Here is a 15,491-nt window from a genome sequence, read left to right on the forward strand (position 1 = left end):
TACGCCCCAGCCGCAGGCTAATGGTTAAGAAATGTTTCTTAATCTGTTGCCCAAAGTCCCACAGGCCGGTGTGCCGGTGTGTTATGAAGGCAAGGTGTGGTGGCCCTTGCCGTTTTTAATGAGATAGGCATGGGTGAGATATTAAAGATAGAAGGGCAAGGTGGGCGCAAAAAATAGGCCCCTTAAAGCAGGCACTGCGCCACAGAAAAAAATGCCCTGATGGAACAGGATTTATCAACTAAAGCACCCGCTAAGACGGTCTTCATTGCTTGCCTCAGTCCGACCGACAGCTGCAGACGACAGACCAGACCGGCCTCGGGGAGGTTTTTTTTTGCAAGAATGTGCGTAATGATGATACCGTTGCAGGCATTGGCGCAGGTAATGACGGCAGCAGCGTAGGTACACGCCCCGGTAAGGGGCAAACGGTTGGCCAGCACGGTGCGGGAAGTAGGTGGACCGCTGGCCGTTAGCCGGTAGCCATTAGGGAAAGTCGTTAATTATAGCACACCCACCACCACGGCGTGGCTGAATGATGAAATTCGTCCGACTTTTGTCCGAAGAAAGATGTCGAGCTAATGCTAGTTTCTTAAGCCCGGGGATTTAGTTCGCTGCTGCTAGACGACTATTGGGATGGGGAAGTTTTGCAACAGTGGAGTCGTTGGTGGACTTTTGAGCGCACTTTTGGCAGTGAATTAAGTGTGGAAAGTTTTCATCTCGCTCGGGCGTCTGCTCTTGCTTTACTTAATTATGAGTGTAGCTGATGAGTGTCCTCACTACGCTGGGGAAAGTGGGCGAAGGAATGGGGCGATGGGCAAAGATTAATCCCAAACATGTTCCCATTAACGCGCTGGCGCTGGCCTGCTGTCAGGTGCGGATTTGGTGTCACCAACGCGAGTATCGCGCGACCATTAAAAGCTTGAGCCTGATTAAACCAAATCTTTAGCTCCAGTTTTATCGTGCCGGCATGCTGGTTCCTGGGACACGCCGGAAGGGCGAGCGACACACCGCGCGTGTGAATCGTTCATTTTGTGCAAATATTTATCTCACCACGTGTGTGCGTGTGTCGGGGTTTCCGCGTAAAGTGGGTCCCCCGTTGTCACTAATTGAGCTTTGATCTTTGGTGCGTTTCGGGCGAATCCCGGCCACGTCCACCATTATTGGGACCCTTGGGGTGCTTTACTTTCTGTGTTCGCACCCGAGAATGGCGCTCCATACCTTACTCCCCCCCCCCCCCCCCCTCATGTGGACGACAGCCCATTGCTGTAACTCAAAACAAAACCGACACGCGGGGCCAACACCGCACGAGCGTGCAAACATTATTTCAGTTTACCGTCGACGGTACGGTTTGCGGTTTTGCGAGCGCGAAAATGCGCGCGCTCTGACCGTGCAAACATAGATAATTAGCGGACAAAACACGGCGGTGGCGGTGGTGCGCAAACACGCGGGTCAGCTTATCTGGAAGCGCTGTGTCAGGTGAAAGGTTTGACACTTTCACAAATTGTCGAACGCTGGGAGGTGATTCAGCGTGGCCGTCCGCGGAAATCTACATCATTCCTGGGAGGCTGGAGGAATTTCTGGTCAGGCGTTATTATTTACGCCTGTCGTTTGTGAGGATGGTTCTAATGTGTTAAATATGTGTAAAAATATTGCAAATGTTGTGGAGTTGAAGAGAAATTTAAAGTTGGAATGAAATATTCATGAAAATTCTTTTGTAGTTAACCATCTCCTCTGAAATGTTGCAGAGGACATGGACGGTTTGCACAAATCTAATATATCGTGACCCTTCAAAGTACGTATTACGCTTTTAGGAGCTTTAATACAATGAAATATTTATGACTTATTTTATGAACTTTTAGTAACAATTATCTTGAACTAAATTCGATGCAAGGACATTTTATGTTTACACTTTGTTATCACTAGCTAAGCTGCTATTACATTTTAACTAGGGTAAGTGTACCTATTATGGCTATATTATGTCATCAAGATACCGATTTTACTGCTGTAAAAATAAGTATTGGGTTAAATTTTAAAAGTGTATATGTTTTCTAGAAGCCTCTAATGTGTTGAGCACGAGAGTATTTTTTTTTTATTTTGACTCAACGTTTAGCGAAACAATACAAAATTTTGATGAAAAATTGCATCTCAAGTTACCAATTATGGCTATAGTATTCCTAGCAATTCGCCATAGCTGTACCAATTGTGGTTGTAAGCCAAAACTCGTGGATATTTACACCAAAAATCAATTTGTTGTTTAAACTCAAATCAAGTAGTAATAAGTTCACTGCAGGTAAATTAGTAAGTGAACACCATAGAATAAGTAAAATTAACAGTTTCAAATCTTCGTTTTGTATCACTATTTTTATTGATATCCACGCTCAATTAATCGTACAATTGATGGGGCGAAACAGTAATTTACCCCCCTCCACTGTTATATCTGTGGCTGAAACAAGTTCTTCTAAAATGTTGGGGACTTATTCTACTGATAACACCGTATTTTAACACACTTTATATCTCCTGACAATTCTTCATATTTATTCATTTGGAGCTATACCGAAGCAAGCTACCATTTCAGCACGAGACACAGAGGAGTGCAAATCAGGGTGGCCTGTTTAAATTGGTTTAAATTGTACAAGCCATTGCCCAACTATCTTGAATATACTTCTGGTGAATTATGCGCTAATTATCGATCAGAGAAGAATAAGAGCGCACTTGGCTATAGTACGACACGAGCGGCGTTAAGATTACACCTTTTTTCGTATGAAAGTCATTCAAGACTGCGATATTTCGATGGAACTTATACGATGCTATATAATTTTACAAGAAAATGATTTTAAAACGCAAAAAAAACACTTTATATTTCGAAAATAACAACGAGACACCCCAATTTGTTCACTTGTAAATTAAGCACTACGACCAAAACGACAGTTGTCTGCTTTGTTGACAGTTGTCCATGGTGTACACCGATATTTGGTACACCGAAGGTTAGTTGTACCAATTATGGACCTACGGAAACAAGGCATATTTTCGATTGAATTTAGGTAGATTTTGATGTGTAGTCGTTAAAAAACTAATATTTTGCACCAAAATGATGATTTTGAGATAAAATTATGGTTAAGTGCTTGAAAATCGCTAATATCGTACAGTGCGGCTCTTACCAAGATACCAAAAATCTTGGCAACACTATTTAAAAGGGTGATATTTAACAAACAACAACATTTAACAAGGGTGAAGTGAGCAGTACGGAACTAATGAAGCACAAATGTGTTAAAATGTTCATATTTGAATTGAAAAATCCTTCCGTGATTTTAGAATGCAAATAGACTGTTTTAGTGCAAAAATAGTGTTCGTTATAGCCATAATTAGTGCTATAGCCACAATTGGTACACTTACCCTAGTGGCTTTTTATTTAGACTATCAGTGAACAATCCAAAACTCAAGTAAAAAATATGAAAAAGATGCATCTACATTTGATAATATCATTTTACTAGATGGATTGTAAAGTCACTGAAAGCCAACCACACAAGTGAGTACAGGCGGGCCTTGACCGACAACGATTTTTGAGCCAAAAAGAAGAAGAAGGATTGTAAAGTGAAATAATAATTTAACTATAATTTAGTTGAATTAAGGCACTTTTCCAATATGAATCTAATTCGAGACCACATTTTTAACAAGAAATTGTAGAACGAGAAGAGATTTCAAACTGAACGAAGAGAGACTTTGCCATAGCAATCAGTAATGCTGACAAAATATCACAAAAGAATTCAGCTCGTCTTTAGGCAGCTCATCGTACCGCTGATAACTATCGTGATGGGCAGCATAACGATGAATATTATGTTTATTGTACCGTTCAAATTACTAGCACCGTCGTCAGTGAGCGCTCATCATACCGGAATGTCAGTTGCTTGTAGAAAATGATACCGCACTTCCTTAGCATAGATGTCAGGCGAAACCGATTCCTTCAGGGTGTAATACCAAACCGTGCTGTGCCATTTGTCGTCGCGTCGCTTACCCGTAGGAACGCAAAGTTATGCCAACGGAGCAGCACGGTGTGCCCGTCCCCCGCAGGCATGTTTACCGAATGGAGGGGAAAACTTTTTGGCCCACCCTGCCCAAAGTTCCACTGTCCGCATTTCCGATAAATGAGCGCCGCGACGCGCTTTCGAAAAAGTACCTACCAAGCGCCCCAACGCTGATGAAACTTTGCCAACTGACACTGCAGACGTCGCTAGCAGGCAATTCGGGAGAGACTGGAAGACCTGCCTGGTCGGTTGCCGTTGCCGAAGGGACGCAGCATGATTTTGAGCGTCAAAACGTCGACCGCGCTGCTGTGCAGAGGGTGCTACCGATCCGTGTCACACTGTCACAAATCGAGTGAACTTTCCTCTTCCGGCCAATCCCAAATGTCGGTGGCTAAAGCGGGGGGGGGGGGGGGGGGGGGGAAGAATGAGGAGCACGGGTTTGCGCTTGGGTTTGACTAAATGATGCTGCGAAAAGTGTGTTCGGCTCACTTTTGCGTCGCTTCGAAAGTCGTTATCGTTGGGCGAGGTCTTTTCCCTGTTTTCTGTGTGTGTCTGCTTTATTTCTATCCCGTTCTACTTCGACACTTCTTGGCGGCAGTGTTTTTGTAGCATCAGTTACGCAGCCAGCGATCGAAGCGATCGCAAATCTGTTTGTTTTAAAATCTCCAACCCACGGTGGGGCGCAAAGTAAGCGCCCCGGTGGACGGTGTGGTAGAAATAATTTCCCAACCCAGACCCAAATCTCGCCAATGACGAGGACGAGGCTGACGCTGAGTGAGTGGGTTTGCTGGGGCTGAAAAAAGCTGGAAGTAATCAGCATCCTGCCCGTAAGCTGTCCGGTGCAGCTGATAAAATTAAAACTAAATTAAAAATCGATTAACGCCGCTATTAATGGGAGCAGCTCGGGCCGAACCAGCCCAGCCCGGTACGTTTTATGTAGCCGCTTCCAAAACCCCTTCGGCGGATCGGAACAAAGTTTTCCCGTTGAACGCGTGCGGTGTTTTGCTTGCTGTAAAATTAAAAGCACGAGCAGAACTTTTCCCATTGCGTTCTTTGGCGCGTTCACTGCTTTTTTCTTTGCTTTTGCTTTGTAAGATAATTGCGCTCTGGCATACAGCCGAACAGTTGGCTGCCCCAGTTTGTGTGCGATAAGAGATAATGCGAATCGTTTTGGCAAACACGTTAGGAAGGGTGGTTAAAAATTTATTGCGAAACAATGGATCGGATGCTTAAGATGGGAAAGATAAATTAGATGACTCACTTTCAGAAGTTGAATTAGCAGAATTAATGGAATCGATGGTTCTCTTAGTGGATTGAAATATACTTTAAATTAATGCAGGTTGGTATTCTCTCCTCGTCGCTCTGAAGCACGCGTCTAGAACGAACGCAACCTACTCACAGCTAATAGACAGCATTCAATTGAATTTCTAATTCAACTAACCTACCCATCGCTCAACAAAACGTGCAGCTATGATGGGCTGCCTACGCCACCGTACGGACAAGCGGTTCGCTATTCAATTGCTCATGCAACATCACGAGCGCCAGCGGCCGGACATCATTCATACTATCTGCTCTACCGAGAGCGTCGTCCAAGCGAGAACCCGTTCCGGGGCAATCATCATAATCATCAATCAGCTCGATGGGATGCAATCCAGCGCCATCGTAGCCGAGACAAGCGTACCATGATCGGAATTGCCAACGACGATAGATACATACCGCAAGCCGTAAGCTGGCCGAGATTGGAGCGTCATTCGATGTACTATTTATTCGATGCGGTTATTGCACGTACGGGGTCATTCCGGGTCATAAGAAGCTTCCCGATGTCCAACCGATGGGTTATTCTTGTTGTTGCTACTCTTCGTTCTGCTGCTACTGCAAAAAGCAAAAAATGCTCACGAACGGATAAAACAAAAGCACAACACTGATGCCGAAATTGATTTACGAGCCAATTGGAGCGATCACAATTCGGCAATCCGTTTATCCGCTCGGCGATAGATTGCATCGATTCTATTCATTCTCGCAAAGTGGTGCAATCCCTTGGTGGTGTTTTATTTTCAGTACAACTAATCAGATTGAACGAAGGATGCTTAGGGATTAGGAAAAAATTTCCAATAAGATATAAACAGCCTTAAAATATGCAATCCGCAAGACAAATACCCTTCCAAGACTGCATCTCAAGGCAATTGTATCCCACCTATGTAGTTTATCAAAGTATTTTCAAATTCAAAACAACAAAAACTTAATAAACGAAAATGCCATTGTAATAAGATAATTTCTTCTCAATGTCATTAAAGCCACAAAGTTCTAGTGATTGCTCTGCGTTCCTTGTTTTGAGTTCGCATGAATCAATTTCGAAATTGCTTGCTGCCCAAGTCCATTTTCCGAACCTTCACCACCTTCAATTTTGGTAATCCCGCTTCCTCTGACATAATGGCGCTGTAATAACAATTTATTTTTTCTCACCTTTCCAACTCCTCTCCTCTCACTCTCTGTCTACAAAGGCTCAAGGTTCGCGCGACAGTTTCAATTTATGTTCCATTATTTGCAATCTCCAGACGAATGAATAATTGAATCTGTGCGCTTCGGTGTTTGCTGCGGTGCCGCACCAAAGCGCTTGCCGACGCTCTAACTTTGTCATTTGCCACACCCCACCCACCTTTGCACCTGCCAAACCCAACCCCCGCTAGTGGTGGTTGTGGTTAAGCGCCCGGGTTGAGAAATATTGGTTGGCTCGTTGGGAATTTGGCCAGAGATTTACATCTTACATGCATTAACAATTCAACCGCTTGTCACAAGTGTGGCGAAACTGTGTAAGCCGGCCCGTCTCTTGCCCTTTGCCAGGTCAAAGCGGTAGAAGAAGGGCAGTCTGATACCGAAAGCTTACTGCAAACTCTACGCTATGTTTGTGTGAAAGTATGCGTGTGTGTGTGTTAGTGAAGGAAGGTATTTTTGTTGATGTTGAGTAGGACATCTGCTTCTTCAAATCAATATCTCGAAACCTCTTGCCGGTAAAATCGCATTAGTTTCGAAAGCCCCGGTTGGTTGCCCCGGACCCCACCCGCCCCTTGGACAGCACTGGTTAAAGGATGGATGTCACCGGCACCAACGTTTGGCGGGCCGCTCTATAATTCATCATCCCCATGTCGAACGAATCGACCAATCTTTCGAATCCATTAGTCATACCGTCGCTTTTCTCGGATGAGAGGCACTTTACAGAACTCCTCTCGTTCGAATGACTTATCCCCCCCCCCTTTTTTTCTTTGACCATGATGTGCTTGTTGTTTTTGTTTGTCTTTTTGGTCCCCCAGCATTGCTTTCCAGCCCACCATTGGGTCTGGGAAGCAATTTCGGAAAGCTCTTTCCGAAAAATCGTCCATTGCTACGCACCTGGCTTTTAACCTGGCTGTGGTTTTATGACGATTTTATGACAATCAATATCCAATTCCTCGAGATTGTGGTTCATTTATGTGGCTAACAGAGCCAAAACCGGTCCAAGATGGTTGACTCGCTGGCTACCTGGCTGTCTGATTTGATAGGTTTCTGGGTTCTCGGTTTGATGCAATCAAAGCGTTTACTCATCACAAAAAGTGGAAAGGCAGGTTAGGCCGATGTCGATGGTGAAAGTGTTACGGTGTCGCTTTATGTCTGGGCCGGACACAAACTGCTGTCCCGAGTCCCCACGGTACGAAAGTGGCCGAAAGCGTCCAATTTGATGTCTTAAGTTTTATGGCTTCATAATTGAATTTTTGATACCGCAGAATGGTTTTTCTTGTTTCATTCCCAACACACACAGACACACACAAACTCCATACTGAATCAAATCACTCAACGTTCTGCTTTCTCTCACTCTCTTGCACACATGCGCAGGTATATATCGTAGGACACATACCACCAGGCTCGGACGAGCGCCACATTGGCCACACGGTACCGTTCGGGCATTCCAGCTTCACCGAGAAGAACAACGTGCGCTATCTGCGGCTGGTGAAGCGATACTCATCGATCATCCAGGGACAGTTCTTCGGCCATCTACATTCGGATTCGTTCCGAGTGGTTTACAATGAAGTTGGTAAGTGGAGCTTATGAAGCTTTGTCAAGGAAATGCAATAAAATCAGCCTTTCCCGGGTAGTGTTGTTCCTCTTGGTATTGACTTTTCTTTCCTTCTGTCCCTCTTTTATCAGGAAAACCTGTCTCCTGGATGATGATTGCTCCATCGATAAGCCCACGGAGAAGCAGCGAGTCCAACAATCCCGCCATGCGGCTGTACAAATTCGACACCGATACAGGGCAGGTAAGGCAGCGCACCCGGGGCGACAACTTCCACAAACAGACACAATCTAAACATAAACATTCTTCTTTCCACAACAAACTTCGTTTCTTCCCGACCGCCCTCCCGGACAGGTCTTAGACTACACGCAGTACTATCTAGATTTAGAGCAAGCGAACAAGCTGGAGGAAGCCGTCTGGCAGCCTGAGTACAACCTTACCACCTACTACTACGGTCTCAGCGAGGTGTCCTCGCTGGCCCTGCACAATCTGGCCGATCGCTTCAACAACGCGGACGACGCGCAGTTCATGAAGTAAGTCTGTAGCTTCCTCCATATATATATAAACACAGGAATGTTTGGAATGGTTTTCCCGCTCCCGTTTATCCTGGCTTATATTTGCAAAAAGATTTCCCGTTTCTATAAACAACCCGGTACGCTTTATTAAGGATTTCCGACCGAAGATATGGGACACAAAGTTTCGTGTAATCTTGTGCCCGCCCTTGCAGCAAACTCCTCCAAACAGACGTGCTCCAGCTAAGGCACGGGCCGGGGACATTTTTATTTCCTGTTTTTCCCCCACCGCCAAAAACGATGTCATAAAACAATGTCAGATTCGACAAATGTTCCCCTTGCCAGGACCGCCGTGTCCTCGCATCTCGCCGCACGCAGCCATCCGTGAGAACTTTGCACTATTTTTAGTTAATCCCATTTACGATTCCAATATTTTATCCGAGTGGAAGCGGTTGGAATCCGTTCCGTGTATTGGTGAACGACCGGGGGACATGGGGACAGATGACTTTCGCAAACAGAGCACGCCGCCGGAGAAGCTTCTCACGAGGCGTTGGTTGGTGTGTTTGCTGTATTTATGTTTTTGTTGCGCCTCGCTTGGAAAGGTAAATCCTTTCCCCTTACGTTTGCTACCTTTTCTGCGGCCCCATTGCTGCAGATAGGGCAGCAATGGCTTATCGGCGCGAACGATCGTACCTTGCGCGGGCGTTCGCGACCACCATTTACGCCTCGGCTCTGATGAGACGTTGGTGTAGGTGTGTGTGTGTGTGTGTGTGTGTGTGTGTGTGTGTGTGTGTGTGTGTGTGTGTGTGTGTATGTGTGTGTGTGTGTAGCTTTCATATTTGTTTGTTTGTGACCTTAGCTTTCAGCCAGTCACAGAGGCTAAATGTTGGATCGTGGGTTTAACCAGGCTGCCGGTTGCCACCTTCGAGCTTACGGCCGTTGCTTAGCGCCCGCCCGGTGTAACTTTCGCCCGGCCATTGAACTGTGGCGCTAGCGGAAGCCATTGCGTAGGAACCATCCCTCAATGCATAAAATACAACAAAGCCTTATGTGGTGAATAGGTTTGCGAGCGGATCGAGCGAGCCTGGGAATGGGAAGTTTCGTTCGATCGATTCTTCAAGCCCCGAATTCCCGAATGAGCCTTTGAGCCTCAAAAAACTCAATGACTGGAAGAGTTCTTGCAAAAGGAAATCCTCTTCGGCATTCCATTATCCGTTCCATGAGACCGCAAGGGTGTGTGTGCGCAAGTGTTTACGTTGGTTGGTGGCCACACTATCGATATTCCATTTACTGTGTGGAAGGGAGCATCTTCCTGTGACCGGCATAGATTTCCCGTTCTTGACAACAAAAAACGTAGCTTGAGATATGTTTACTTCTTATTGGAGGTTCTGTTCCCTTGCCGATCCTTTCGGTAACTGCCTGCGTGCAAGTGTGTGGTCGCATAAAGGAGCAATTTTGGGATTTGCTATGGCTTATTCAGATTCAAATCTCTTCCAGTTTTTTTTTTTCTTCCCATTTTTCGTGTGTGTGTGTGTGTGCCTGTCAATCCCGAAACCCAATTCCGATTCCTAACGAACGTATCATGATGATAGCAATGGAATAGGGCGTGAAGCCAGCAGAGTGAGGGTAAAGTAATCTAGCATTTTATTTGTATCATTCATCCACACGATCCGGTATCCAGTGGGTTGCTTTTCCTCATCGTTGTCATCACCGTTGTCCACGGAAACACCGAGGACCTTCAGGAACCCTTTCACGACTGCCACCAAGACGGTATCGAGCCAGCTCGAGCCAGCTTCTTGGAATATATCTAGAAATCGATGGGCGTTGCCTATCCGGGGAGCCCGGTGTCCGGACCGGCGTGTCCCATCATTGCTTATCTCGCACAGTGATTGAAGTTCGAATATCCTCACACACACACACACCCTTGCCGGACCGGCATATTTCATGCCCACCAAACTCACGATAGCGTTTTCCATCCCACCGAGCACGAACATGTCATTGCCGGTGTTAGTTTCAAGGCCTCAACCTTCCTCGTTGCCTCGTTGCCTCGATCCCCGGCAAACCACAACCCACTTGAAGGGATGGAAAAGTTTTGGCCGGTCGCCCTACGCAACAAAGTCTGCTGCCGGGCGCATTTCTCGGTGGACAGAAATGGGTGTCGACCGGAATGGGGTGGAATGAGGCTCGGTTGCCATCTCGCCCACTGTCCCACGGAATTTGCACCCTACGCGCGCGCGTGTAGCTGACAAGCCTTTTGCCGTTTCGGAAAGGATCGCATGTTCGCAGATGAACGAAGGAGAGAAGGGTGAAGAGACAGATGGAGAGAAAGAAAACGGAAAGGAGTTAACAATAATCTGTCTTGTGTGAAATCAGAAAAGTTTTGTGTGCGTTCTTTTTTTTTTTCGCTCAAAAGCTCCGTCCGTGAGTTGGGTTGTCATTTGCAGTGAGTCGTTAGGCGTTCGTTTGTCGTTCGTGGGTCGTGGAAGAGTTGCTCGTCTTGGCAATGGAATTTAATATCTTCTGTCACCTCAGTTCACACACTCTCGTCTTGCTCTGCTGTCCTCGGTAGGCAAAGGTTATTTAGTACAGACCACACAGAGCACCACTTTTCACACTCTCTCACAGCATGGATTGTTTATTGCTGCTGCTTTGATATTACGCTAGTGACCGGAGCTTTTAGCAGGATATTTTCTAATGAACTTCAAAGTATGCTTCCGGCTTTGCGGGACATGATTGCCAGTTGGACGACTTTTTTACAGGGTTACTTAGGAACAAACAGTGGCTTGATGTTTATCGAATTTCTTGGTCATATTAATGACTGCAACTCTTCAATCACCATTTAACCTTTTTCTTTTTAAATTTTTTGGACTCCTATTTCAATGAACTTTGAAAACTTTATTTTGAGATTGGTGTCAAATTTATTGAAATCCCATAAATAAAGAAATAATTGTCCTTTCCCAATCATCCTAATTAACTATTTTCCCTTTCAACTCTTCCTTCCACAGGTACTACAGGGCGAACTCCGTGCGCCACGCGACCAGCACCTGCGAGGGAGTCTGCCTGCTCAACCACTACTGTGCCATTACCAGGCTGGACTATCGCGAATTTCGCAGCTGCCTGGAGACGGCGGCCAAAGCGCTGGCCTCGAAAAATGCCAGCCCCGCGGGACTGCTCGGTCCGAGCTTTGCCCGCAACCGGTTGCTCATCGCCACCGTGCCAGCCGTGCTGCTGCTGTGTCTGTTCGCTTCCAGCACCATCAGCTCGCTGGAAGTGGTCCGGATTGCTTTCGCAGGCCCGTGCATTGGTTTGCTTCGCTCGGTCGCTTTTATTGTTTCGTGTTGGCGCTTCGCTGCAGGCTGCTGGATGATGGCGATTGGTCACGTCACGCTGCTGCTGGCCTGCATCGGGGCGATCCGTGACGCTGCGTTCGTACCGCTAGTAAGTGCATTCTCCTGTACTTTTCTCTGTTTGTCTCAACGGTGGCCGGCAAAGGTAGGGTCCGCTGGGATGATGCGCCAACTGAGAGCTTCTACGGTGAATGGGATGAATGAGAAAAACACGTACATAGCGTTCAGTTTGAAGTAGATAATTTTTCGTACCAGCGTCTGTTGACATGTTCGTTGAATGAATTATCTGCGAAATAATTTAGTTTTTTATTTTGGTAGTAGATTCATTATGCTCTGTTCGATATTCAATCTAACGACTTAATATCCTATCAATACGGTGTGCTTATTTGTATGTTTGAAGCTTTTTTTATACCCCAATTAAATTTCCTTATCATCTACACTAAGTTGTTCAACTAAATGGGGCAAGGAGGTTAACAGATGTGTGTTACATTATTGCAAACAGTGGAACTCTAGTAAAAAGTAAACAAATGAATGTGATACATAATAAAACAAACAACAACAAAGGAAAAGAAAGACAAAAGCATCGTAAAAACCACAAAACAGCCAAAAGCAGGATCATCCATTGTTGGCTTCAAGATATGTTGATTGACAAATTCTATAGCAAAATCAAGCTTAGCTAAAATTTTATTGCGATTTAAGTCGTCGCTCAATACTCACCTTTCGCCGGTGGGACAGGTTACTTGCATTCGCGGAAGAATAAAAACCCCAAACGAAGCGATAGAACGAACAGCACTCTTGTTCCCTGAAGCATCTCGTAAAGCATGCATCTTTATTACTTTCTTCCTCGCTGTGTACATACACCCAGAGACTAAAGGAAAGGTAGGGCATCGTTTTATGTTTTTAAATCCTCCCCCGATTATGCACCCAATAATGAATGTTACGCTCTATTACCTACAAATTAAAAGGGAAGGAAGAAACAAAACAAACTACAGGATAATCAGGGGATGCAAGTTGTAAAAACGCAAAGGAATCAACATTCGATTCTGTTGCCGTTCTATCGTTGATTGTTTCCAAATGGTGTGCTAATGCCCAGCAAACGTGACAGAGAATGCACTCATTGGTAGGTTAATTCAACTCCGACAAAGGGATTACTTTGGACGGAAGGGAAAGGCGTTAGCTCTACTTCCTACTCAACTATGGCCATTAGTAGCAAAACACTATGTCTCAGCGAAACACACACACTCAAAAAAAAAGAACGATATACGCCCGTCAAGCGACGCATACATAGGTAAAAGCCAAATTTTTCTAGAGCTTTGTGACCCCCCCAATTGTGGAATAATGAGGGATTGGGTTAGACGAGGGGAAGGCAAAGCAAAACCATCGCGCGTTTTACATCGCATTCGTTTTACCCATTTGCATCACAACTTAAATGTAAAGAGAGAAGCAAACAAAACAAAAACAAAAACACTCAAACTCACACTCAAACGCGCTCCACAGGACTCCTGCTCATTGTCGCTGGTACTGGGGACGACAACCCAAACCAGCAAACGGGATGGATCTAATAAATATTTTAAAACACACATCCAAACTTAGTCACTAGTTAAAACCCCAGCGAAACAAAAAAAACAAACACATTATCGTACTGCAGAGAAAATGAGCGAACATTTGGAAAGCGAACAAAATAAAAAAAAACAATAACGCAAAAGAATAAAGTGAAAACCAAAAAAAACTAACCAGGACGTGAGCAGGGAATGTTACAGTATAAATAAAAAAGAGAGAGAGAGAGAGATGAAGAGAAAGAGATAGCGAACAGAGAAAATGTGTAACAAGTCAAAAGTAACACAAAATGTAAAACAACACAAACAAACACGTTGGAATGGAAAACAAGCAAACGTAAGCAGAAAATGGTAAAGCAAAAATAATAACACCCTCTCTCTGTCACACACATACACGAAAGAACTATATACAAACATTACGGCGCATGATTCAATGAAATTGATCAATGTAAAAGCTACACAAGCAGCAAGATAAATAAGATCTCAAACGATAAATGACAACAACAGCAAGAGAAACAACAAGAAAGAAAAACTGAATAAAGTGTACATGTTTTTAAATAAAAAAAAGGAAGCTGACAAATAAACAGATTGTTTTGTCAAACGAAACCGTTTCTTGCCTTTTACTTTTAGTTATATTAATGATTTCAGTCGAAAGAACACAATGCATAATGGTTGGGGATTCTTTTAGCATCGTTAAATATTGGTTAATTTTACTAGAACTTTTATGTAAAATAAATATTTATACTTTGGAAAATGATCTGTGTCCTCTTGAATCATCGTCATGTGCTGATCATTACCAACGGGTTATTCATTGGTCCCACTATCGAGTGGTTCTTATCGAATAATAGGAATTTATAAACTACTCAGAGTGTTTCTAATCGGTAAATGATGTTCATTGTACCACCTCACCACATACACAATGGGAGCATACATTCTCAACACATCCATTGCATGCTTAATTGGCTCCACAACGTACACACCGAAAAGATTTTCAAGGCACATTGACTAGTAGTTATTAATAAAAAAAACTATCCGTCCTAGGATATGTTCCGTAGTTCGTTAACAATTTTAATTATCAAGCTCTTCCATAGAGGATCGTCCCACAGCTACATAACTTTCATCATCTCCAATGGATGTAGAGCATCCTGTCGAATGGATGTAAAAGTCCATCTTTGCCAGGGAAAGAGCATGAGCTACTAATTAATTTTAATCGTTGTTCTTTTCATCCTTCTTTTAGGATTCTTTTTTTTGCTTCAACTTTTTCCCCCCGTTGGGTGTTTGACGATTGACTTAAAGTTACTTTGTTCGGCAAGCAAATGTCTTAAATAAACCTTTCCCATAAGCTGAGCTTCCGGCAAGATGGGTGAAGATTCTTTTGTCAGCGGCGCCAGATAAACGCTACTTCATTTACACAGGGCGAACCTTTGTCCCGAAGTAATTTCCTTATTAAAACATTCACTCTTCCCTGTCGTTGTGTCCCTGTGCTGTGCACCAGCACAACCACCACGTAAGTGCACCAGCGCTCCGTTCAATCTACAATCCGCTAAAATAATAGCGACAGTGTTGAAGGTGTTAAAAGTGCTCCCTCGCTTCGAGGCGGGCACCATATTGCACCATTTAATTATCTGCTCGCGCGCGAACATCTTCACACTATGACCTACTCCGCGTGTTGCCGAATACCTTCTCACACCTTGCTGGCAACGTCTTTCGATGGTACGGCGGCACAGCGGTTTGCGTTTAGGAGAGATGAAACTTTTTGAAGTATTTTCGCACACTTCCGGTACCCCGACTCGCTCCCCCATATTGACTTTTCTTCCGCGTTGTACCACTGCCGACACACACACACGCAATCCAACAGGGCCAGATGCAAATGAAGCATTTCCAAGCTAAGCTAGCGCACCAGTGGAATGGCACACGGTACCGAAGCACTCAGACTGCTGTGTGACAGAAAACTTTTCCCATCATCACGTTTGATCATTAGCTTCCGCCGATTTAACCGATGCACACCGATG

The 15,491-nt window shown here is 44.7% G+C and overlaps 1 protein-coding gene across 3 annotated transcripts in view; it reads left to right on the forward strand.

Moving 5' to 3' along the window:
• LOC1276475 (acid sphingomyelinase-like phosphodiesterase 3a) overlaps positions 1–13,553 on the forward strand; it is an 83,090-nt gene extending 69,537 nt beyond the window's left edge. For all 3 annotated transcript variants that reach the window (XM_061647901.1, XM_061647900.1, XM_061647899.1), the window contains exons 7-10: positions 7,887–8,085; positions 8,199–8,308; positions 8,419–8,597; positions 11,582–13,553. In XM_061647901.1, coding sequence (XP_061503885.1) covers positions 7,887–8,085; positions 8,199–8,308; positions 8,419–8,597; positions 11,582–12,161 — 1,068 coding nt within the window. In that variant the 3' untranslated portion in view covers positions 12,162–13,553. The remainder of the gene's footprint in view (positions 1–7,886; positions 8,086–8,198; positions 8,309–8,418; positions 8,598–11,581) is intronic.
• Positions 13,554–15,491: the final 1,938 nt, after the last annotated feature.

Source organism: Anopheles gambiae, chromosome 2, assembly GCF_943734735.2.
Source record: "Anopheles gambiae chromosome 2, idAnoGambNW_F1_1, whole genome shotgun sequence".
In the NCBI taxonomy this organism is placed as follows: Eukaryota; Metazoa; Arthropoda; class Insecta; order Diptera; family Culicidae; genus Anopheles; species Anopheles gambiae.